Source organism: Phyllobates terribilis, unplaced genomic scaffold (assembly GCF_046119375.1).
Source record: "Phyllobates terribilis strain yellow unplaced genomic scaffold, ASM4611937v1 Scaffold_12__6_contigs__length_324123572, whole genome shotgun sequence".
In the NCBI taxonomy this organism is placed as follows: domain Eukaryota; kingdom Metazoa; phylum Chordata; class Amphibia; order Anura; family Dendrobatidae; genus Phyllobates; species Phyllobates terribilis.
The window spans coordinates 300,411,704-300,435,428 of record NW_027362772.1 but is presented as its reverse complement, the minus strand read 5'-3'; the positions used below and the strand labels follow the sequence as shown (position 1 = coordinate 300,435,428).

Genomic DNA, 23,725 nt, shown 5'->3' with positions numbered 1-23,725 from the left:
CGCGGTTTTTCTTTGGCATCTCCACCACCTCTCCATACCGACCAAGCCACGTCATGATGTCATAGCAAGAAAGCGACTCGTTACGAGTCATCACGGTCACTTTCTTGATCTGGTTTTGGCGAGACACTGCCTGAACGGCAAAGTCTCGCCAGCCGGGCTCATTTTTTGCCAGCTCATAATTCGCCCAGAAGAGCTCAAGCCCCTCCGGCCGAACAAAGCTGATATCAAACTCAGGCGTGGAATAGGGATGTATCAAGGCGTAGATGTCAATCGCCTTGAAGCCCATCCTCAGCAGGAGCTCCACAACTTTAGACCTTGGAGGACATGCATCACTGCCCCTCCACCGAAGACGGACCACATTCCTACGCACACTGCCTGGCCCGGCTGTTGGGAGGGACCACACTGTATCCCCCCTTTTTGCTCTCGGAAGGCCCCGAGGCCATGCCTCTCTATCCAGAAGGATAGATCAACCTCTCGACCCTCTACCATTAGTGATCTCTCCCCCTTCTTTAGAGCCTCCAGAAGGCGCCGTTGCAACATGCCGTCCCCAAAGCCCGGAGATAAGGAGGATGCCCTATTTGCCCCGGAGGTGACACTGGCATAACTCTGGACAGGTGTTGCCACCCCCGGGTGGGCAACCGGACCAGTGACCACATCAGCCCGAACAGCAACACCATTACCCACCTCCATCTCACCCTCCACCAAACCAGCAACCACACCACTAGACAATGAATTAGCCTCATTCACCCCCACCACCACATTCATTCCTGCTGGATCAGTAACAATGGCGGATGACATTTTGACCTCTGCATCAAGCACAAGGGGCTCAGTCACCTCCATAGAACTGGAGGCGACCTCACCCCCGGTCTTATGTGTGCCCTCCACATCATTGGTCGGTAATTTCCGCTGTTTGGCATTCGGAATAATGTGCAGCTGATCTTTAGATGTTGTTAGGCGCCGCTGATCTTTAGCATCAGGATCTTCCGGACCAGCGACGCCAACACAAAATAGCACTTTCGTGGGAGGACCGGAACGCTCAGCCCCGACAGCCCCCTCACACTGCCGTCGCTTCTCAACTAAGTGATCAGCGGCAACAGCATTCAGAGGTGCCGAGGCTACCGGAGCTGCCCCCGACACCGGGCTGCTCCCCCCTCCCACTGAGGAGCGCACCACAGCATCGTGGCCTGATGGAACGCCCGCCGCCGGGCCGCCCTCACTGTCCAGCCTCTCGGCTGATGCACCTCCTGCTGCGTCCCCACTACTACAAGCAGAGACGGAGCTCTGCGCCTCACTACCGCGCTCTGTAATCTCCCCGCGCCTTTGCACCGGATCCACAGCAGAACCCGGGCTGGGCTGGGCAACGGGGCTTATACAGCGAGCTGAGCCTGCCGCCGACTCAGGGGGTACAGGGAGGGGGGCATATACGTATCTTACCGCCTCCTGCAGCTTTGGCTTGGTCTTCTTTGCCTTTTTGTGGCCCCCAGGTGCCTCTTCTGGTAGATCGTCACCAAGATGGAAGTTTTGGAGGCACACTGGGGACTCCAGGAGCTTAATCTCTGCCATTAGCGCCCCTCCCTGGCCGCTGCTGTCACTGTCCTCCCCAGAGCCGGCAGAACTGCGACCGGATGTCACTGTCGCCTGTCCTGCAGGGAGCTCGCTGCACGTGGCCTGCGGGTGACTTTGCAGGCTGCCAGGTGGGGCTTGCTGCTGGTCATCATCACTCTCATCATCCACCTGGCTCTCAGGCTGCAGCCCCATCTGCCTTTGCTCTCTGGTATCAGCCATTTCTCTAAAGCGGTCTTCATTTATTAGTTTTTCTTTGAAATGACCACTCTGCTCCCTGATGTCAGCTTTCCTCAGTTCCAGGCGTTGAATTTCACTGCTCAGTCTTTTTACCTCGGCCTGGAGTTTAGCCTTGCTCTGTTTGGAGGCCCCCGCAGCTTTGGCGCTTGTGCAGCGCAGCTCCTCCCGGAGCCTCCTGATGAGCTTACTGGCATCTTCATACTCACGGAGGCGGATCATGACCCGGGAGGCATAGGTGGACACAGACTCCCGGGGTCCCTGCAGAACCCAACCCCCCTCAGGGAGGTCGGCCTCACCTCCGTGAGCACTCCGCTTTCCTCCGGAAGGAGCGCCATCTTGCACGCCGCTGTCAGGCTTTACCTCCATGCTGGAAGCCTTGCGGCTTCTAGGGGTCTCCACAATCCCGGGAGGAGTAGGAGTCACATTGCTGCGACTCCTGGTGCAGCGTCTCACCCCCGAGTCCTCTGATGTGCAGGCCGGTTGCTGGTTTCTTCTGCCCCCCGCCGGCCTGGTTCGGGAAGCAGAAGCCTGGGGCTTGTCTCCTTCACTCATCCCAGAAACCAGCTCTCCCTCTGGGAAAGAGAGAGAGCAGGTCCCCAGGTGGAGAGGTGTTGGTTCTCAGAGATCAGGAGCTCACAGCAGGATCTGCAGCCACCACACCCACAATCACCACACTGACTAGCTGCTGATCAGAGCTGCACCCAGTATGCTGCTGGTGGAGTCACTGTGCACATACAATACATTACTGATCCTGAGTTACATCCTGTATTATACTCCAGAGCTGCACTCACTATTCTGCTGGTGCAGTCACTGTGTACATACATTACATTACTGATCCTGAGTTACATCCTGTATTATACTCCAGAGCTGCACTCACTATTCTGCTGGTGCAGTCACTGTGTACATACATTACATTACTGATCCTGAGTTACCTCCTGTATTATACTCCAGAGCTGCACTCACTATTCCGCTGGTGCAGTCACTGTGTACATACATTACATTACTGATCCTGAGTTACATCCTGTATTATACTCCAGAGCTGCACTCACTATTCTGCTGGTGCAGTCACTGTGTACATACATTACAGTACTGATCCTGAGTTACATCCTGTATTATACTCCAGAGCTTCACTCACTATTCTGCTGGTGCAGTCACTGTGTACATACATTGCATTACTGATCCTGAGTTACATCCTGTATTATACTCCAGAGCTGCACTCACTATTCTGCTGGTGCAGTCACTGTGTACATACATTGCATTACTGATCCTGAGTTACCTCCTGTATTATACCCCAGAGCTGCACTCACTATTCTGCTGGTGCAGTCACAGTGTACATATTTTACATTACTGATCCTGAGTTACATCCTGTATTATACTCCAGAGCTTCACTCACTATTCTGCTGGTGTAGTCACTGTGTACATACATTACATTACTGATCCTGAGTTACATCCTATATTATACTCCAGATCTGCACTCACTATTCTGCTGGTGGAGTCACTGTGTACATACATTACATTACTGATCCTGAGTTACCTCCTGTCTTATACCCCAGAGCTGCACTCACTATTCTGCTGGTGCAGTCACTGTGTACATATTTTACATTACTGATCCTGAGTTACATCCTATATTATACTCCAGAGCTGCACTCACTATTCTGCTGGTGGAGTCACTGTGTACATACATTACATTACTGATCCTGAGTTACCTCCTGTCTTATACCCCAGAGCTGCACTCACTATTCTGCTGGTGCAGTCACTGTGTACATACATCACATTACTGATCCTGAGATACAGTACATCCTGTATTATACTCCAGAGCTGCACTCACTATTCTGCTGGTGCAGTCACTGTGTACATTACATTATTGATCCTGAGTTACATCCTGTATTATACTCCAGAGCTGCACTCACTATTCTGCTGGTGCAGTCACTGTGTACATACATTACATTACTGATCCTGAGTTACCTCCTGTATTATACCCCAGAGCTGCACTCACTATTCTGCTGGTGCAGTCACTGTGTACATACATTACATTACTGATCCTGAGTTACCTCCTGTATTATACTCCAGAGCTGCACTCACTATTCTGCTGGTGCAGTCACTGTGTACATACATTACATTACTGATCCTGAGTTACATCCTGTATTATACTCCAGAGCTGCACTCACTATTCTGCTGGTGTAGTCACTGTGTACATACATTACTGATCCTGAGTTACATCCTGTATTATACTCCAGAGCTGCACTCACTATTCTGCTGGTGCAGTCACTGTGTACATTCATTACATTACTGATCCTGAGTTACATCCTGTATTATACTCCAGAGCTGCACTCACTATTCTGCTGGTGCAGTCACTGTGTACATACATTACTGATCCTGAGTTACATCCTGTATTATACTCCAGAGCTGCACTCACTATTCTGCTGGTGCAGTCACTGTGTACATACATTACATTATTGATCCTGAGTTACATCCTGTATTATACTCCAGAGCTGCACTCACTATTCTGCTGGAGCAGTCACTGTGTACATACATTACATTACTGATCCTGAGTTACCTCCTGTATTATACTCCAAAGCTGCACTCACTATTCTGCTGGTGCTGTCACTGTGTACATACATTACATTACTGATCCTGAGTTACATCCTGTATTATCCTCCAGAGCTTAACTCACTATTCTGCTGGTGCAGTCACTGTGTATATACATTACATTACTGATCCTGAGTTACATCCTGTATTATACTCCAGAGCTGCACTCAATAGAGACGACCCTCCCCTGAATCTCCAGAGCAGGGGCACCTGCTGACCCTGCACAGGGAGGTAAGACCCCGGTCCTCTCATACAATAGAGTTTCAGGACCCCTGCAGTATCCCCTCGTCCTCCTCCGCTTGCGCCTGTGATGATGACTATCTCCCGCTGGCTCAGATTCTGGTTTCAATGAAATTTGCTCTTTGAAAATCCTGATATATCACAAAGAGCGAGCGGAGAAACAACGTGAGCGTAATAAAGGGGGACACAATCCGGATGGAAGACAGGAGCGTGCAGTCTGTAGAGTGTGGGGGATGGGAGAAGCGGGGGTGCTGCCGCAGGTCAGGGTACTGGGCGCCTCCATCACTAGAACACAACCTTCTGAATTGGCATCTGGGCGACCATGTGCAGAGTCTGATCCTTATATGATCACTGAGCCACCAATGCCAGCACTGTGAATGCCACTACTATGGGGGCACCACAGCTGTCTCCGTTATGGGGGCACCGCAGCTGTCATTGTTATGGGGTCACTGCCGCTGTTAGGAGGGCACCGTGGCTGTCACTGTTATGTTGGCACTGCGACTATCACCGTTATGGGGGCACTGCTGCTGTCACCGTTATGGGGGCACCGTAGTTGTCACTTATGGGGGCACTGTTGCTGTCACCATTATGAGGGCACCGTGGCTGTCACCATTATGGGGCACCGTAGCTGTTATCATTATTAGAGCACTGCTGCTGTCACCGTTATGGGGGCACTGAGGCTGTCACCGTTATGGGGGCACCGTGGCTGTCACCGTTATGGGGGCACCGTGGCTGTCACTGTTATGGAGGCACTGTGGCTGTCATCGTTATTAGAGCACTGCTGCTGTCACTGTTATGGGGGCACCGTGGCTGTCACCGTTATGGGGGCACTATGGCTGTCATCGTTATTAGAGCTCTGCTGCTGTCACCGTTATGGGGGCACTGAGGCTGTCACCGTTATGGGGGCACCGAGGCGGTCACTGTTATGGGGGCACGGTGGCTGTCACCGTTATGGGGGAACTGTGGCTGTCACCGTTATAGGGGCACCGTGGCTGTCACCGTTATGGGGGCACTATGGCTGTCATTGTTATTAGAGCTCTGCTGCTCTCACCGTTATGGGGCACCGTGGCAGTTATCGTTATTAGAGCACTGCTGCTGTCACCGTTATGGGGGCACTGAGGCTGTCACCTTTATGGGGGCACCGTGGCTGTCACTGTTATGGAGGCACTGTGGCTGTCATCGTTATTAGAGCACTGCTGCTGTCACTGTTATGGGGGCACTTTGGCTGTGACCTTTATGGAGGCACCGTGGCTGTCATCATTATGGGGGCATCGTGGCTGTCATCGTTATTAGAGCACTGCTGCTGTCACTGTTATGGGGGCACTGTGGCTGTCATTGTTATGGGGGCACCGTGGCTGTCATCATTATGGGGGCATCGTAGCTGTCATCGTTATTAGAGCACTGCTGCTGTCACTTTAATGGGGGGCACTGTGGCTGTCATTGTTATGGGGGCACCGTGGCTGTCAACGTTATTAGAGCACTGCTGCTGTCACTGTTATGGGGGCACCGTGGCTGTCACCGTTATGGGGGCACTATGGCTGTCATCGTTATTAGAGCTCTGCTGCTGTCACCGTTATGGGGGCACTGAGGCTGTCACCGTTATGGGGGCACCGAGGCTGTCACTGTTATGGGGGCACGGTAGCTGTCACCGTTATGGGGGAACTGTGGCTGTCACTGTTATGGGGGCACGGTGGCTGTCACCGTTATGGGGGCACTATGGCTGTCATTGTTATTAGAGCTCTGCTGCTGTCACCGTTATGGGGGCACTGAGGCTGTCACCTTTATGGGGGCACCGTGGCTGTCACTGTTATGGGGGCACGTCTGTGTTATCTCTTTGAAGCCTTTTCTCATAAGATGATAATAATAATAATAATAATAGAAACATAATTATGTAAAACAAAGCGACAACTCCAGGACTTGACATCGACCACAGATTTTTCTTTAATTTTAAGGGAATCGGTCCTTCAGCTCCAAGGCGGCCGCGCAGCATCTAACGAGAGCTCCCCGCACCTCACACTTTTCAATTTAATGAAATGTCAAACCTATTTGAGTTCAGGGAACACCGAAACCGTCCATGGTGACATTCACCGTAATCTGGAGCGCGCCCCGAGGACGGACAGCGGCTTTGTTTGGTTACAGCGGAAGGTCACCCGCCCTATCCGGGATATAACCGGCATTAGACACAATAAAAAAGACTGAGCTCGGAAATCTCCCGGGGAAAACTCTATCTTTTTGCAGAGTTTACTGAGCAGAACGAGAAGTTTTTTGACACGGACTTCTAGATGTAGATACAGCACGGATACATCGTAGTGAGCCCTTACCAGAGCATGTGACGCAGGAGATTCCCTCCGCGCTGAGATTGTACTTTAGGTCTAAGAGCAGCTGGATATTAGTGTCCGGCCGGAAGAGGACAGGAGCTCGGCTGGCGGGATGAAGACGGGACGCAAAAGATATAGAGAGGATGAGGACCGCTACAAAAATACCTAAAAACGAGGGAGGGGAGCATTATTTCCAGAAAATGTCACTTTGCTAAATATTCAATTTTTTTTTGTATCACTGCAGTCACCAACATTCCGTCAACAATCCACCAACATTCCGTCAACATTCCGCCACCATTCCACCAACATTCCGTCAACATTCCGCCAACATTCCGCCAACATTCCGCCAACAATCCGCCAACATTCCGCCAACAATCCACCAACATTCCACCAACATTCCGCCAACTTTCCGCCAACTATCCCCCAACATTCCGCCAACATTCCGCCAACATTCCGCCTACAATCCGCCAACAATCCGCCAACATTCCACCAACTTTCCACCAACTTTCCACCAACTATCCACCAACTATCCCCCAACATTCCGCCAACTTTCCGCCAACTTTCCGCCAACTATCCCCCAACAATCCACCAACATTCCGCCAACATTCCGCCAACATTCCGCCAACAATCCGCCAACATTCCGCCAACATTCCGCCAACAATCCGCCAACATTCCGCCAACATTCCGCCAACATTCCGCCAACATTCCGCCAACATTCCGCCAACAATCCACCAACATTCCGCCAACAATCCGCCAATATTCCGCCAACATTCCGCCAACTATCCGCCAACTATCCGCCAACATTCCGCCAACATTCCGCCAACATTCCGCCAACATTCCGCCAACAATCCGCCAACATTCCGCCAACATTCCGCCAACAATCCACCAACATTCCACCAACAATCCGCCAACAATCCGCCAACAATCCACCAACATTCCACCAGCAATCCGCCAACATTCCGCCAACATTCCGCCAACAATCCGCCAACATTCCGCCAACAATCCGCCAACATTCCGCCAACATTCCACCAACATTCCACCAACATTCCGCCAACAATCCACCAACATTCCGCCAACATTCCGCCAACATTCCGCCAACAATCCACCAACAATCCACCAACATTCCACCAACATTCCACCAACATTCCGTCAACATTCCACCAACATTCCACCAACATTCCGCCAACTTTCCACCAACTATCCCCCAACAATCCGCCAACATTCCGCCAACATTCCACCAACAATCCGCCAACATTCCACCAACAATCCGCCAACAATCCGCCAACAATCCACCAACAATCCGCCAACAATCCACCAACATTCCACCAACATTCCACCAACATTCCGTCAACATTCCGTCAACATTCCACCAACATTCCACCAACATTCCGCCAACTTTCCACCAACTATCCCCCAACAATCCGCCAACATTCCGCCAACATTCCACCAACAATCCGCCAACATTCCACCAACAATCCGCCAACAATCCACCAACATTCCGTCAACATTCCACCAACATTCCGCCAACTTTCCACCAACTATCCCCCAACTATCCCCCAACATTCCGCCAACATTCCGACAACATTCCGACAACATTCCGTCAACATTCCACCAACATTCCGCCAACTTTCCACCAACTATCCACCAACTATCCCCCAACATTCCACCAACATTCCACCAACATTCCGTCAACATTCCACCAACATTCCGCCAACATTCCACCAACATTCCGTCAACATTCCACCAACATTCCGTCAACATTCCACCAACATTCCGCCAACTTTCCACCAACTATCCCCCAACAATCCGCCAACATTCCGACAACATTCCACCAACATTTCAAAAATTCTTTCAAGGGACACACCCACCCCAAAACGTTTATATAAACCCCGCCTCCTTTTGTCCCAGGAATCCAGGACAGTTGACAATTATGTCATCGCAGTTTTACTATTTAAAGGTGAGGGGAATTTATTAAGGACTTTATGCCACTTTTACAGATTAATAAAGTAGCACATTTTTGCTTTGAACTAGTTTTGTGCAAAAAAAAAAAAAATTGCAACTTTTTGTTGCTTTGTGCTTCTCTAACCATACGTGAACCATTACGGTGCATCTTACTCTGACGCACATCAGTTTTATACTAGCGTAAAGAACTATTCTATTGTATTTTGCGCAGAATTACCAACATTTACACTGCAAAATTTGCGATATTCAAAGGGACTGTCCGCCTTTCAGGACAATTGTTTGTTTTTTTCCACTTAAATACATGTATTTAGTACTAAAAAAAATTTTTTTCATTAAACATTTTGCCCCGTTTGCCTGCTATAGACGTTGTGTTGCACTGTCTATTGCTGGCTGCATAGTGAGTTAACTGAGAATCCATCAGTGAGCTCACTGACAATTTTATGGGGAGTTTCTAACTCTTTTTTTTCCCTCTTTTCCGGAGTTCCTCTTTACATGACCACAGACCACATCAAAGTTGATTGTGCAGGGAAACATAGAGCCTGTAAAAGCCAAACGGTGCAAAATATTTAATGAAACTTAGATGCAAAAAATGATTTTTAGCCCCAAATACATGCATTTCAGTAAAAAAAAAAAAAAAATTGTCCCAAAAAGACGAAAACCAGATTCAATCTCCACCCTTACGAATGCCTAAAACACCCAGGAAAACAATCAAAAATGCCTTTTTTGCCGTAGTTTTGCTAGGCTTTACTCCTTTTGTGGCTTGTTTCATGGGACTGTTCTGCCAAAAATGTGGGACTGCTGGTAAGTATGGTAGGAACCATGGGTGCGGCGCATCACAGAGGGAACCAAAAATCATCAGTCAGTGCCTTCACCCCTAAAACTAGGCCTCCTATGTCAAAAGTGTTTCAGTCTAGCTGGAGTTTTCCTTTAAGGAAAAGTTCTTACCCACGGTGAGGTGCCGGCCCTTATCAGACGTCCACAGGACACAATGGTGCAGGACGGTGTGGAACCATTGTATGACTTGGTCTCTTCTGTCTACGTCCGACTTCCACTCAAAACCATCCGGCAGTACAGAAACCAGAGGAACGTCCCCGAATTCAAGAGCGACTGCAAAGAAAACAGACTGTTCAGAAAATCGGGGGGCCTCCGTAAAGAGATATTGAACGCCAACATCTAGTTTTGAAAACCCCTTTTTGAGTCAAGGGGTCAAGATTGCATCAGCCAGAGAAGGCTCCTATGACCTCAGTAACGCCCGTTGAGGCTTCCCCGTAATGACTTGCAGCTATCATATCACATAGTATAGAACAGATAACTTTTAGAGCCACTATACAAGCCGAGGCAAGGAATGCAGCAGCCATTTTAGGGTGAATCTGGATAGTGAGATGACGTGACAGCTCAAAAAAAGAGATAGGGAGAGAAAGCAATAAACAAGACAGAGTGTGTGACAGCACTGCCATGAAGAACGGTTACCAGCCGTTTACCTATAGCCATATATGCTGAGGTCACTATAACGCAAACGCAACCTTACTAATGTCAAAGAGCTTGAAAGTATCGGATACAGTCTTAGGAGACCTCATGCACATCTTCTCACAAGAATTGGGGTGGTTTTCGATTCGCCGCAAATCAAATATTTTGGAATTTGGCACTATGGACTAATGGTGTCAACACGAGGCAGGGAAGACAATGGAAGCCCATAGAACCATCACTATAAACCCACCTGCATCATCTTCCACCGTCAGGAGGGGAATGTCATCATCCAGGTATGGGACCGTGCCGGGGACTGGCCTGGAGTAGGGGTCCTGGCCTAGGAGAAGATCCTCGTGAATGTCTAAGCTGTTTTTCTTCAGACACCTTTCACTGCAGCTGGAGACAAGAACAAAAGCCTCAGGGGTGAGCTCCAAGAGCCTGACGTGTAACCCTCGGGGTGTTCTCTAAATATGCAGCCCGAGATGTCCCAAATATTTACCGGAAGAACTAACATAGGGACGACCACTGCAGACCTGGTGAGGAACAAGCTCTGAGGACCACCCTCCTCCCCCCCCCCATCATGTAGTCAATGCTAAAACTGAAACCCTTCCAACGCGTTTCGCAGCACACACTGAACGGGGAAAAAAGTCAGCCAAGCCAAAGGAAATTCTAACTATTAACACCCAGGTGATGTAAGTATAGAATCCAGGAGAGACATAAGTGTGAACATTCATCAACCCATGCAAAAAAAAAAAAGTATGTGCCCCCCCTCTCAAATCCTATTGATAGAAATAGCATCTCATTTTGCCTTTAGAAGTCATTAAAAACTTTGCCATCAGTTTTCTCCGATACGACTAAAAGGAAAAGTCAAAGCTTTGATTAAAACTCTCCTACCGTTTTGCGTATACAGCTCCTAGGCTGAGCTATGTGTCTCCATGATGACAGACTACAAATAAACCCTGTGTCGTCTGATCCTCCTACTTCACACACGGCTGCAAAATGAGAATGTGCAGAGTTTGCTTGCAGTCTGTAGCTATGGAGACACATTGCTCAGCATGGGAGCTGCGTACGTCAAATGGTAGCGAGTTTTTAATCCAGCTGGAAATGCAACGCTTGCTACATCTTTATTATTGATGCATTGAAACAATAAAAATGTTGTATTCTGCAGTGTCAGACCCACAATGCGTCTGGATGAGTAAGGACTTGTGCGCTACTCACTTTGAATGACATGATGTCTCCAGTGGAGAGATGTGGGCTCCCCATATACCCAGCGCGGCCGGCATAATAAAAAGAACCGCTACCCAGCAACAGGACACAATGAGTGACATGAAGAGACCAAAGTCGTGAACGGCGGGAATCTGCAGGGAGATAGGAGATGGCGGTGACTCAGACTGTCACATCGAGCCGCCTGTAAACATTCATGAGTCTGAGAGCAAAAATTCATCTTCTCTGTGAACCACCACCACCACCACCATCACCACCACCACCACCTTCTTTTGGGTAAAGCCAAAAAATTCTGCAACAAATCCGCAGCAGAATTCCATGCGATGCAGATTTTACAGTTCGCAGAATGTGTCAATTACTTCTGTCGTATTTATCGCTGATTCACTCTTTCCATTGCCAGGCAATTCCGAAACAATTGCGGATTTAGCGTCAATTTTGAAGAAAAATTAATTGCGGATTTGGTGCACAAGTATTTGCCTTCAGGGTCAGTCCAAAGAGGTCTGATTTGCTGCAGAAATTTGCAGGAAAAGACAGATCTGCACCGAATTTCGAAGATTTTGCTGCAAATGTGTCTATGAATCAAACAATAGAATGTGCGGAAGTCCAGAAATAAAACAAATACTTGCGGAATTTATTGCTATTTTTTTTTCCTTTTGATGCCAATGTGGAAAATCCTCAACAAATCTGCAAATAATCTGCATCAGAATTAACACGCTGCAGATATAAAGTCCATACGGCGGATTTATCACACAAATATCTACGCGGAAAATCGACAGCAAATACACTACATGAACCCACTGCAAAATGCCCTATTAGGGTGTACTCAAACTACAGGGTGGGAGGGAGGTCGCCATGTCAGGAAGGTAAACCCACAAGGGAGCCCTCATTACATACAGATCTATACAGTCACCACTAGAGGGAGCGCCATACATACAGATTTATATAGCCACCACTAGGGGGAGCTCACTACATACAGATTTATACAGTCACCACTAGAGGGAGCGCCATACATACAGATTTACACAGCCACCACCAGAGGGAGCTCACTGCATACAGATTATACAGCCAACACAAGGGGGAGCTCACTACATACAGATTTACACAACCACAACTAAGGGGAGTTCACTACATACAGATTTATACAGCCACCACTAGGGGGAGCTCACTACATACAGATTTACACAGCCACCACTAGAGAGAGCTCACAACATATATATTTATATAGCCACCACTAGAGGGAGCTCACTATATATAGATTTACACAACCACCACTAAGGGGAGCTCACTGCATACAGATTTATATAGCCACCACTAGGAGGAGCTCACTACATACAGATTTATACAGCCACCACTAGGGGGAGCTCACTACATACAGATTTATACAGTCTCTACTAGACAGAGCTCACTACATACAGATATATAAAGCCACCACTAGAGGGAGCTCACTACATACAGATATATACAGCCACCACTAGGGGGAGCTCACTACATACAGATATATACAGCCAGCACTAGGGGGTGCTCACTACATACAGATATATACAGCCACCACTAGGGGGAGCTCACTACATACAGATATATACAGCAACCACTAGAGGGAGCTCACTACATACAGATTTATACAGCCACCACTAGAGGGAGCTCACTACATACAGATTTATACAGCCATCACTAGAGGGAGCACACTACATACAGATTTATAGAGTCATCACTAGAGGGAGCTCAGTACATACAGATTTATACATCCACCACTAGGGGGAGCTCAGAACATACAGATTTATACAGCCACCACTAAGGGGAGCTCACTACATACAGATTTATACAGCCACCACTAAGGGGAGCTCACTACATACAGATTTATACAGCCACCACTAGAGGGAGCTCACTACATACAGATTTATACAGCCACCACTAGGGGGAGCTCACTGCATACAGATTACAGTCACCAATAGAAGAAGGTCACTGCATACTGATTTATACAGTCACCACTAGGGGAGCTCACTACATACAGATTTATGCAGCAACCACTAGAGGGAGCTCAGTAAATTCAGATTTATAAAGTCATCACAAGGGGGAGCTCACTGAATACAGATTTATGCAGCAACCACTAGAGGGAGCCCAGTACATACAGATTTATACAGCCACCACTAGGGGGAGCTCACTACATACAGATTTATACAGCCACCACTAGAGGGAGCTCAGAACATATATATTTATACAGCCACCACTAGAGGGAGCTCACTATATATAGATTTACACAACCACCACTAGGGGGAGCTCACTGCATACAGATTTATATAGCCACCACTAGGAGGAGCTCACTACATACAGATTTATACAGCCACCACTAGGGGGAGCTCACTACATACAGATTTATACAGCCACCACTAGGAGGAGCTCACAACATACAGATTTATACAGCCACCACTAGGGGGAGCTCACTATATATAGATTTACACAACCACCACTAGGGGGAGCTCACTGCATACAGATTTATATAGCCACCACTAGGAGGAGCTCACTACATACAGATTTATACAGCCACCACTAGGGGGAGCTCACTACATACAGATATATACAGCCACCACTAGGGGGAGCTCACTACATACAGATTTATACAGCCACCACTAGGGGGAGCTCACTGCATACAGATTTATACAGCCACCACTGGAGGGAGCTCACTACATACATATTTATACAGCCACCACTAGAGGGAGATCACTACATACAGATTTATATAGCCACCACTAGGGGGAACTCACTACATACAGATTTATACAGCCACCACTAGAGGGAGCTCACTACATACAGATTTATACAGTCACCACTAGGGGAGCTCACTACATACAGATTTATACAGCCACCACTAGGGGGAACTCACTACATACAGATTTATACAGTCACCACTAGGGGAGCTCACTACATACAGATTTATACAGCCACCACTAGGGGGAACTCACTACATACAGATTTATACAGCCATCACTAGAGGGAGCTCACTACATACAGATTTATACAGCCACCACTAGGGGGAACTCACTACATACAGATTTATACAGCCACCACTAGAGGGAGATCACTACATACAGATTTATATAGCCACCACTAGGGGGAACTCACTACATACAGATTTATACAGCCATCACTAGAGGGAGCTCACTACATACAGATTTATACAGCCACCACTAGAGGGAGCTAACTGCATACAGATTTATACAGCCACCACTAGAGGGAGCTAACTGCATACAGATTTATACAGTCACCACTAGGGAGAGCTCACTACATACAGATTTATACAGCCACCACTAGGGAGAGCTCACTACATACAGATTTATACAGCCACCTCTAGAGAGAGCTCACTACATACAGATTTATACAGCCACCACTAGAGGGAGCTCACTACATACAGATTTATACAGTTACTACTAGAGGGAGCTCACTACATACAGATTTATACAGCCACCACTAGAGGGAGCTCACTACATACAGATTTATACAGCCACCACTAGAGGGAGCTCACTACATACAGATTTATACAGTTACTACTAGAGGGAGCTCACTACATACAGATTTATACAGCCACCACTAGGGGGAGCTCACTACATACAGATTTATACAGCCACCACTAGGAGGAGCTCACTACATACAGATTTATACAACCACCACTAGAGGGAGCTCACTGCATACAGATTTATACAGCCACCACTAGGAGGAGCTCACTACATACAGATTTATACAGCCACCACTAGGAGGAGCTCACTACATACAGATTTATACAGCCACCACTAGGGGGTGCTCACTACATACAGATTTATACAGCCACCACTAGGAGGAGCTCACTACATACAGATTTATACAGCCACCACTAGGGGGTGCTCACTACATACAGATTTATACAGCCACCACTAGGAGGAGCTCACTACATACAGATTTATACAGCCACCACTAGGAGGAGCTCACTACATACAGATTTATACAGCCATCACTAGAGGGAGCTCACTACATACAGATTTATACAGCCATCACTAGAGGGAGCCCACTACATACAGATTTATACAGCCACCACTAGGAGGGGCTCACTACATACAGATTTAAACAGCCACCACTAGGAGGAGCTCACTACATACAGATTTATACAGCCACCACTAGAGGGAGCTCACTACATACAGATTTATACAGCCACCACTAGGAGGGGCTCACTACATACAGATTTAAACAGCCACCACTAGGAGGAGCTCACTACATACAGATTTATACATCCACCACTAGGAGGAGCTCACTACATACAGATTTATACATCCACCACTAGAGGGAGCTCACTACATACAGATTTATACAGCCATCACTAGAGGGAGCTCACTACATACAGATTTATACAGCCACCACTAGGAGGGGCTCACTACATACAGATTTATACAGCCACCACTAGGAGGAGCTCACTACATACAGATTTATACAGCCACCACTAGGAGGAGCTCACTACATACAGATTTATACAGCCATCACTAGAGGGAGCTCACTACATACAGATTTATACAGCCACCACTAGGAGGGAGCTCACTGCATACAGATATATACAGCCACCACTAGAGGGAGCTCACTACATACAGATTTATACAGCCACCACTAGGAGGGGCTCACTACATACAGATTTATACAGCCACCACTAGGAGGAGCTCACTACATACAGATTTAAACAGCCACCACTAGGAGGAGCTCACTACATACAGATTTATACAGCCACCACTAGAGGGAGCTCACTACATACAGATTTATACAGCCACCACTAGGAGGGGCTCACTACATACAGATTTATACAGCCACCACTAGGAGGAGCTCACTACATACAGATTTAAACAGCCACCACTAGGAGGAGCTCACTACATACAGATTTATACAGCCATCACTAGGGGGTGCTCACTACATACAGATTTATACAGCCACCACTAGGAGGAGCTCACTACATACAGATTTATACAGCCACCACTAGGAGGAGCTCACTACATACAGATTTATACAGACACCACTAGGAGGAGCTCACTGCACTTTGATGTATACAACTAATTGTAAACTCAATAGGAGCAGTATAAATCTACATAAACCTCCAACCTGGGAGAAGATGTTGGCTGCATAAGCGGATGCTGTAGTCAGGGAGGTGAAGAAAGTCGCTTTCCCAGCAGTCTGTACAGTGAGGATCATCCGCTGGCGACGGTCTCTTATCTGATTCGCCTGCCGATAGGTGTTTATGAACACAAACACATCGTCGACCCCTAGGAGAGAAGCCACAACATGAATGACGGCATTCAGTGCACGTCACAACCTGCGACATTTATATACCACACTGTGACTGTATGGCAGCATTATAATAACCAGGATGCATACGGTCCGTGCAGCATTATAATAACCAGGATGCATACGGTCAGTGCAGCATTATAATAACCAGGATGCATACGGTCAGTGCATTATAATAACCAGGATGCATACGGTCAGTGCATTATAATAACCAGGATGCATACGGTCCGTGCAGCATTATAATAACCAGGATGTATACGGTCAGTGCAGCATTATAATAACCAGGATGCATACAGTCAGTGCATTATAATAACCAGGATGCATACGGTCAGTGCATTATAATAACCAGGATGCATACGGTCCGTGCAGCATTATAATAACCAGGATGCATACGGTCAGTGCATTATAATAACCAGGATGTATACGGTCAGTGCATTATAATAACCAGGATGTATACGGTCAGTGCATTATAATAACCAGGATGCATACGGTCAGTGCAGCATTATAATAACCAGGATGTATACGGTCAGTGCATTATAATAACCAGGATGTATACGGTCAGTGCATTATAATAACCAGGATGTATACGGTCAGTGCATTATAATAACCAGGATGCATACGGTCAGTGCAGCATTATAATAACCAGGATGCATACGGTCAGTGCATTATAATAACCAGGATGCATACGGTCAGTGCATTATAATAACCAGGATGCATACGGTCAGTGTAACATTATAATAACCAGGATGCATACGGTCAGTGCATTATAATAACCAGGATGCGTACGGTCCGTGCAGCATTATAATAACCAGGATGCATACGGTCAGTGCATTATAATAACCAGGATGCATACGGTCAGTGCATTATAATAACCAGGATGCATACGGTCCGTGCAGCATTATAATAACCAGGATGTATACGGTCAGTGCAGCATTATAATAACCAGGATGCATACAGTCAGTGCATTATAATAACCAGGATGCATACGGTCAGTGCATTATAATAACCAGGATGCATACGGTCCGTGCAGCATTATAATAACCAGGATGCATACGGTCAGTGCATTATAATAACCAGGATGTATACGGTCAGTGCATTATAATAACCAGGATGTATACGGTCAGTGCATTATAATAACCAGGATGCATACGGTCAGTGCAGCATTATAATAACCAGGATGTATACGGTCAGTGCATTATAATAACCAGGATGTATACGGTCAGTGCATTATAATAACCAGGATGTATACGGTCAGTGCATTATAATAACCAGGATGCATACGGTCAGTGCAGCATTATAATAACCAGGATGCATACGGTCAGTGCATTATAATAACCAGGATGCATACGGTCAGTGCATTATAATAACCAGGATGCATACGGTCAGTGTAACATTATAATAACCAGGATGCATACGGTCAGTGCATTATAATAACCAGGATGCGTACGGTCCGTGCAGCATTATAATAACCAGGATGCATACGGTCAGTGCATTATAATAACCAGGATGCGTACGGTCTGTGCAGCATTATAATAACCAGGATGTATACGGTCAGTGCAGCATTATAATAACCAGGATGTATACGGTCCGTGCATTATAATAACCAGGATGCATACGGTCAGTGCATTATAATAACCAGGATGCATACGGTCAGTGTAACATTATAATAACCAGGATGTATACGGTCCGTGCATTATAATAACCAGGATGCATACGGTCCGTGCAGCATTAAAATAACCAGGATGCATACGGTCAGTGCATTATAATAACCAGGATGCATACGGTCAGTGTAACATTATAATAACCAGGATGTATACGGTCCGTGCATTATAATAACCAGGATGCATACGGTCCGTGCAGCATTATAATAACCAGGATGCATACGGTCAGTGCAGCATTATAATAACCAGGATGCATACGGTCAGTGCAGCATTATAATAACCAGGATGCATACGGTCAGTGCAGCATTATAATAACCAGGATGTATACGGTCCGTGCATTATAATAACCAGGATGCATACGGTCAGTGCATTATAATAACCAGGATGCATACGGTCAGTGTAACATTATAATAACCAGGATGTATACGGTCCGTGCATTATAATAACCAGGATGCATACGGTCAGTGCAGCATTATAATAACCAGGATGTATACGGTCCGTGCATTATAATAACCAGGATGCATACGGTCAGTGCATTATAATAACCAGGATGCATACGGTCAGTGTAACATTATAATAACCAGGATGTATACGGTCAGTGCATTATAATAACCAGGATGCATACGGTCAGTGCATTATAATAACCAGGATGTATACGGTCAGTGTAACATTATAATAACCAGGATGTATACGGTCCGTGCATTATAATAACCAGGATGCATACGGTCAGTGCATTATAATAACCAGGATGTATACGGTCAGTGTAACATTATAATAACCAGGATGCATACGGTCCGTGCAGCATTATAATAACCAGGATGCATACGGTCAGTGCATTATAATAACCAGGATGCATACGGTCAGTGCATTATAATAACCAGGATGTATACGGTCCGTGCATTATAATAACCAGGATGCATACGGTCCGTGCAGCATTATAATAACCAGGATGCATACGGTCCGTGCAGCATTATAATAACCAGGATGCATACGGTCCGTGCAGCATTATAATAACCAGGATGCATACGGTCAGTGCAGCATTATAATAACCAGGATGCATACGGTCAGTGCATTATAATAACCAGGATGCATACGGTCCGTGCAGCATTATAATGACCAGGATGCATACGGTCAGTGCATTATAATAACCAGGATGCATACGGTCAGTGCAGCATTATGTGTCCTGATTATTATAATGCTGCAATGACTGTATAATATCCGTCTCATTGTCACTGCAGTATTATAATAATCCAGCCTGTGTCTGTGAATTACAGAGGTATAAATCTGGATGGGGCTATAAAGAACACTACGAATGTCGGTTATGCGGCTCAGCTCTTAAAGTGAAATATTAGGTTCTATCAAAGTGCAGAATATGTGAATTTTTCCATGGAAATAAAAAAAGAAAGAAATCGATGCTCATCTAAAAGCCGCTGAGTGATAAAAGTGAAATGTAATATAAACACAAAGCAGCCAGGCACCGAGGATTTCACTGCAGGATCAGAAATGCCAAACTACTTTTATTTTATTTTTTTTATTAGATTTTATGCCAGAGAATCAAAGTTTACAACAAATAAAACTGCAAAAACAGAAAAGTAAAATAATTCTGTGTACTGGAATTCAAAGGACAAGCTGGACCGGCCAAGTACTTCTCATCGAGCATTGTTCTGGCAGAAAGAAGCGTGGAAATATCTGATAAAACACAAACTGCTCATGTAAGGACAGGGGAATAATGTAGAAATACAGAGGAGAAGAGAGGGAGATGGGAGGAGGGGGATGGAGCTGCAGAATCTATTTATCAATGAGTGTGTAAAACCTGTGCTGTGAGAGGGGAGAAGGAGCGGCAACTAAAGAAAAAGAGAAGAGGGGGAGATGGGAGGAGGGGGATGGAACTGCAGAATCTATACATCAATCCGTGTGTAAAACCCGTCCTGTGAGAGGGGAGAAGGAGCGGCAACTGAAGAAAAAGAGGAAAAAAGAGAAAGAAGGGAGGAGGGGGATGGAACTGCAGAATCTCTACATCAATCTGTGTATAAAACCTGTGCTGTGAGAGGGGAGAAGGAGCGGCAACTGAAGAAAAAGAGGACAAGAGAGAAAGAAGGGAGGAGGGGGATGGAACTGCAGAATCTATACATCAATCTGTGTGTAAAACCTGTGCTGTGAGAGGGGAGAAGGAGCGGCAACTGAAGAAAAAGAGAAGAGGGGGAGATGGGAGGAGGGGGATGGAACTGCAGAATCTATACATCAATGAGTGTGTAAAACCTGTGCTGTGAGAGGGGAGAAGGAGCGACAACTAAAGAAAAAGAGAAGAGGGGGAGATGGGAGGAGGGGGATGGAGCTGCAGAATCTATACATCAATCTGTGTGTAAAACCTGTGCTGTGAGAGGGGAGAAGGAGCGGCAACTGAAGAAAAAGAGAAGAGGGGGAGATGGGAGGAGGGGGATGGAGCTGCAGAATCTATACATCAATCTGTGTGTAAAACCTGTGCTGTGAGAGGGGAGAAGGAGCGGCAACTGAAGAAAAAGAGAAGAGGGGGAGATGGGAGGAGGGGGATGGAGCTGCAGAATCTCTACATCAATCTGTGTATAAAACCTGTGCTGTGAGACGGGAGAAGGAGCGGCAAGTGAAGAAAAAGAGGAAAAGAGAGAAAGAAGGGAGGAGGGGAATGGAACTGCAGAATCTATACATCAATCTGTGTGTAAAACCTGTGCTGTGAGAGGGGAGAAGGAGCAGCAACTGAAGAAAAAGAGAAAGGGGAGGTGGGAGAAGAGGGATGGAACTGCAGAATCACTGCATCAATCCGTGTGTAAAACCTGTGCTATGAGAGGGGAGAAAGAGAGGCAACTGAAGAAAAAGAGGAGAAGAGAGAAAGATGGGAGGAGGGGGATGTAACTGCAGAATCTCTGCATCAATCAGTGTGTAAAACCTGTGCTGTGAGAGGGGAGAAGGAGCAGCAACTGAAGAAAAAGAGAAGAGGGGGAGATGGGAGGAGAGGGATGGAACTGCAGAATCTATACATCAATCTGTGTGTAAAACCTGTGCTGTGAGAGGGGAGAAGGAGCGACAACTGAAGAAAAAGAGGAAAAGAGAGACAGAAGGGAGGAGGGGAATGGAACTGCAGAATCTATACATCAATCTGTGTGTAAAACCTGTGCTGTGAGAGGGGAGAAGGAGCAGTAACTAAAGAAAAAGAGAAGAGTGGGAGATGGGAGGAGGGGGATGGAGCTGCAGAATCTATACATCAATCTGTGTGTAAAACCTGTGCTGTGAGAGGGGAGAAAGAGCGGCAACTAAAGAAAAAGAGGAAAAGAGAGAAAGAAGGGAGGAGGGGGATGGAGCTGCAGAATCTATACATCAATCTGTGTGTAAAACCTGTGCTGTGAGAGGGGAGAAGGAGCGGCAACTGAAGAAAAAGAGAAGAGGGGGAGATGGGAGGAGGGGGATGGAGCTGCAGAATCTCTACATCAATCTGTGTGTAAAACCAGTGCTGTGAGAGGGGAGAAGGAGCGGCAAGTGAAGAAAAAGAGGAAAAGAGAGAAAGAAGGGAGGAGGGGAATGGAACTGCAGAATCTATACATCAATCTGTGTGTAAAACCTGTGCTGTGAGAGGGGAGAAGGAGCAGCAACTGAAGAAAAAGAGAAAGGGGAGGTGGGAGAAGAGGGATGGAACTGCAGAATCACTGCATCAATCCGTGTGTAAAACCTGTGCTATGAGAGGGGAGAAAGAGAGGCAACTGAAGAAAAAGAGGAGAAGAGAGAAAGATGGGAGGAGGGGGATGGAACTGCAGAATCTCTGCATCAATCAGTGTGTAAAACCTGTGCTGTGAGAGGGGACAAGGAGCGGCAACTGAAAAAATAGAGAAGAGGTGAAGAATGGAGGTGCGGTCGCCTTGCATCATCTTGTGCTGTGGGAGGGGGGAGGGAGTAGTAACTGAAGACACAGAGGAGAAAATAAGATGATGCTAGGAGTGAGATCGTACTGTAGTCTCTTTGCCAACCTGCATGTAAAGCTAGTGCTGTGCGAGGGAACTACTACGGGCCGCCATCTGGTCCAGTGGCAGCAACGGGCAGCACTTGGTCGATGTTGGGGAACCCTGGCAATTTAGACAAACATCCTCAGCTTGTGATGTTGAAGTATGGTAGACAGGGGGCACACTCTGTTTCTCGAGAGTCCACACACCACTATCCTGCCCGGCCTCCATAAAGCGCGCAGCCGTTGTGGCCAGTTATCACACGACACTTCTCCAGACTATACAATGCATAGAAATCTTTTTTTTCAATGCTATGTATATATATATATATATATATATATATATATATATAAGGACGTGGTCACATTTCCGCTATCTGTCCCTTTAGCAGCGCGGTGTCAGCGGAGCAGTGTGTCATCATAATCTGTGTGAAATGTCTTGTTCTAAGCTGAGCATCCAGCCCGGGGACCGTTACAGATCATAGATGCTCATAATGTCACAGAGCAATTACCCCTCTGATCTTCCCGGCGTTATCTGCTGCGAGATACATCACTTTCGAGGCTTTGTCTTCCTCCTGTCTGGTTAGACGTCGGCTGACAGGGCGGCACAGACCTGCCTCGCACACTGTCACAGCTGTGCGGATGTAAGGATCCAAACACCCAAGATACAATCATCCTCTAACATTAATTTCAATCGTGTACAATAGAAGTGTGTGAAATAAAAATAATACCGCCAAGTAATATCAAGTAAATAGTACTCACATACACTCCCTGCATATTAGATGCCATACAGCGAAGAAATAATACTGCTACACAGAGTACAAACTACGGGCTTATTACAAGTAAAGAGTATCTCCTGATGACCATGTCTTTATAACAACCCACCTTAATAGACCACCCGAGAAAGGCGCAGAATGTGCTGCCGATGGCGGGAGGGCGGGTGGAGGATTATTTGGGTCTTCCTATATTCAAGTTTTGCAAACAAAAGGCGAACACACAACCTATAAAGATACAAGTCTCCTCATTGACGCTCAGTAATATCAAATACCCACCGATCCCAACAATGACGAAAGCCGCCACGCCGTTGAGGATTCCAAGATATTGTATTCCGAAGGCCACGTGATACAGGAACAGGGCCACGAGGCAACTCAGACCGATGCTGGCAATGCCAAAGAAGGTGAGGAACACTGAAGGGAGAGAGA

At 46.7% G+C, this 23,725-nt stretch overlaps 1 protein-coding gene across 1 annotated transcript in view; it reads right to left on the bottom strand.

Annotated features, from left to right (window-relative positions):
* The window catches only part of DISP3 (dispatched RND transporter family member 3), a 167,312-nt gene that overhangs the window by 41,276 nt on the left and 102,311 nt on the right, over nucleotides 1-23,725 (bottom strand). The window contains exons 5-10 of the mRNA XM_073657231.1: nucleotides 23,576-23,710; nucleotides 16,713-16,873; nucleotides 11,598-11,737; nucleotides 10,630-10,775; nucleotides 9,858-10,019; nucleotides 6,954-7,115 (exon numbers count right to left, since the gene is read on the bottom strand). Of these exons, the coding sequence (XP_073513332.1) occupies nucleotides 6,954-7,115; nucleotides 9,858-10,019; nucleotides 10,630-10,775; nucleotides 11,598-11,737; nucleotides 16,713-16,873; nucleotides 23,576-23,710 (906 nt within the window). The remainder of the gene's footprint in view (nucleotides 1-6,953; nucleotides 7,116-9,857; nucleotides 10,020-10,629; nucleotides 10,776-11,597; nucleotides 11,738-16,712; nucleotides 16,874-23,575; nucleotides 23,711-23,725) is intronic.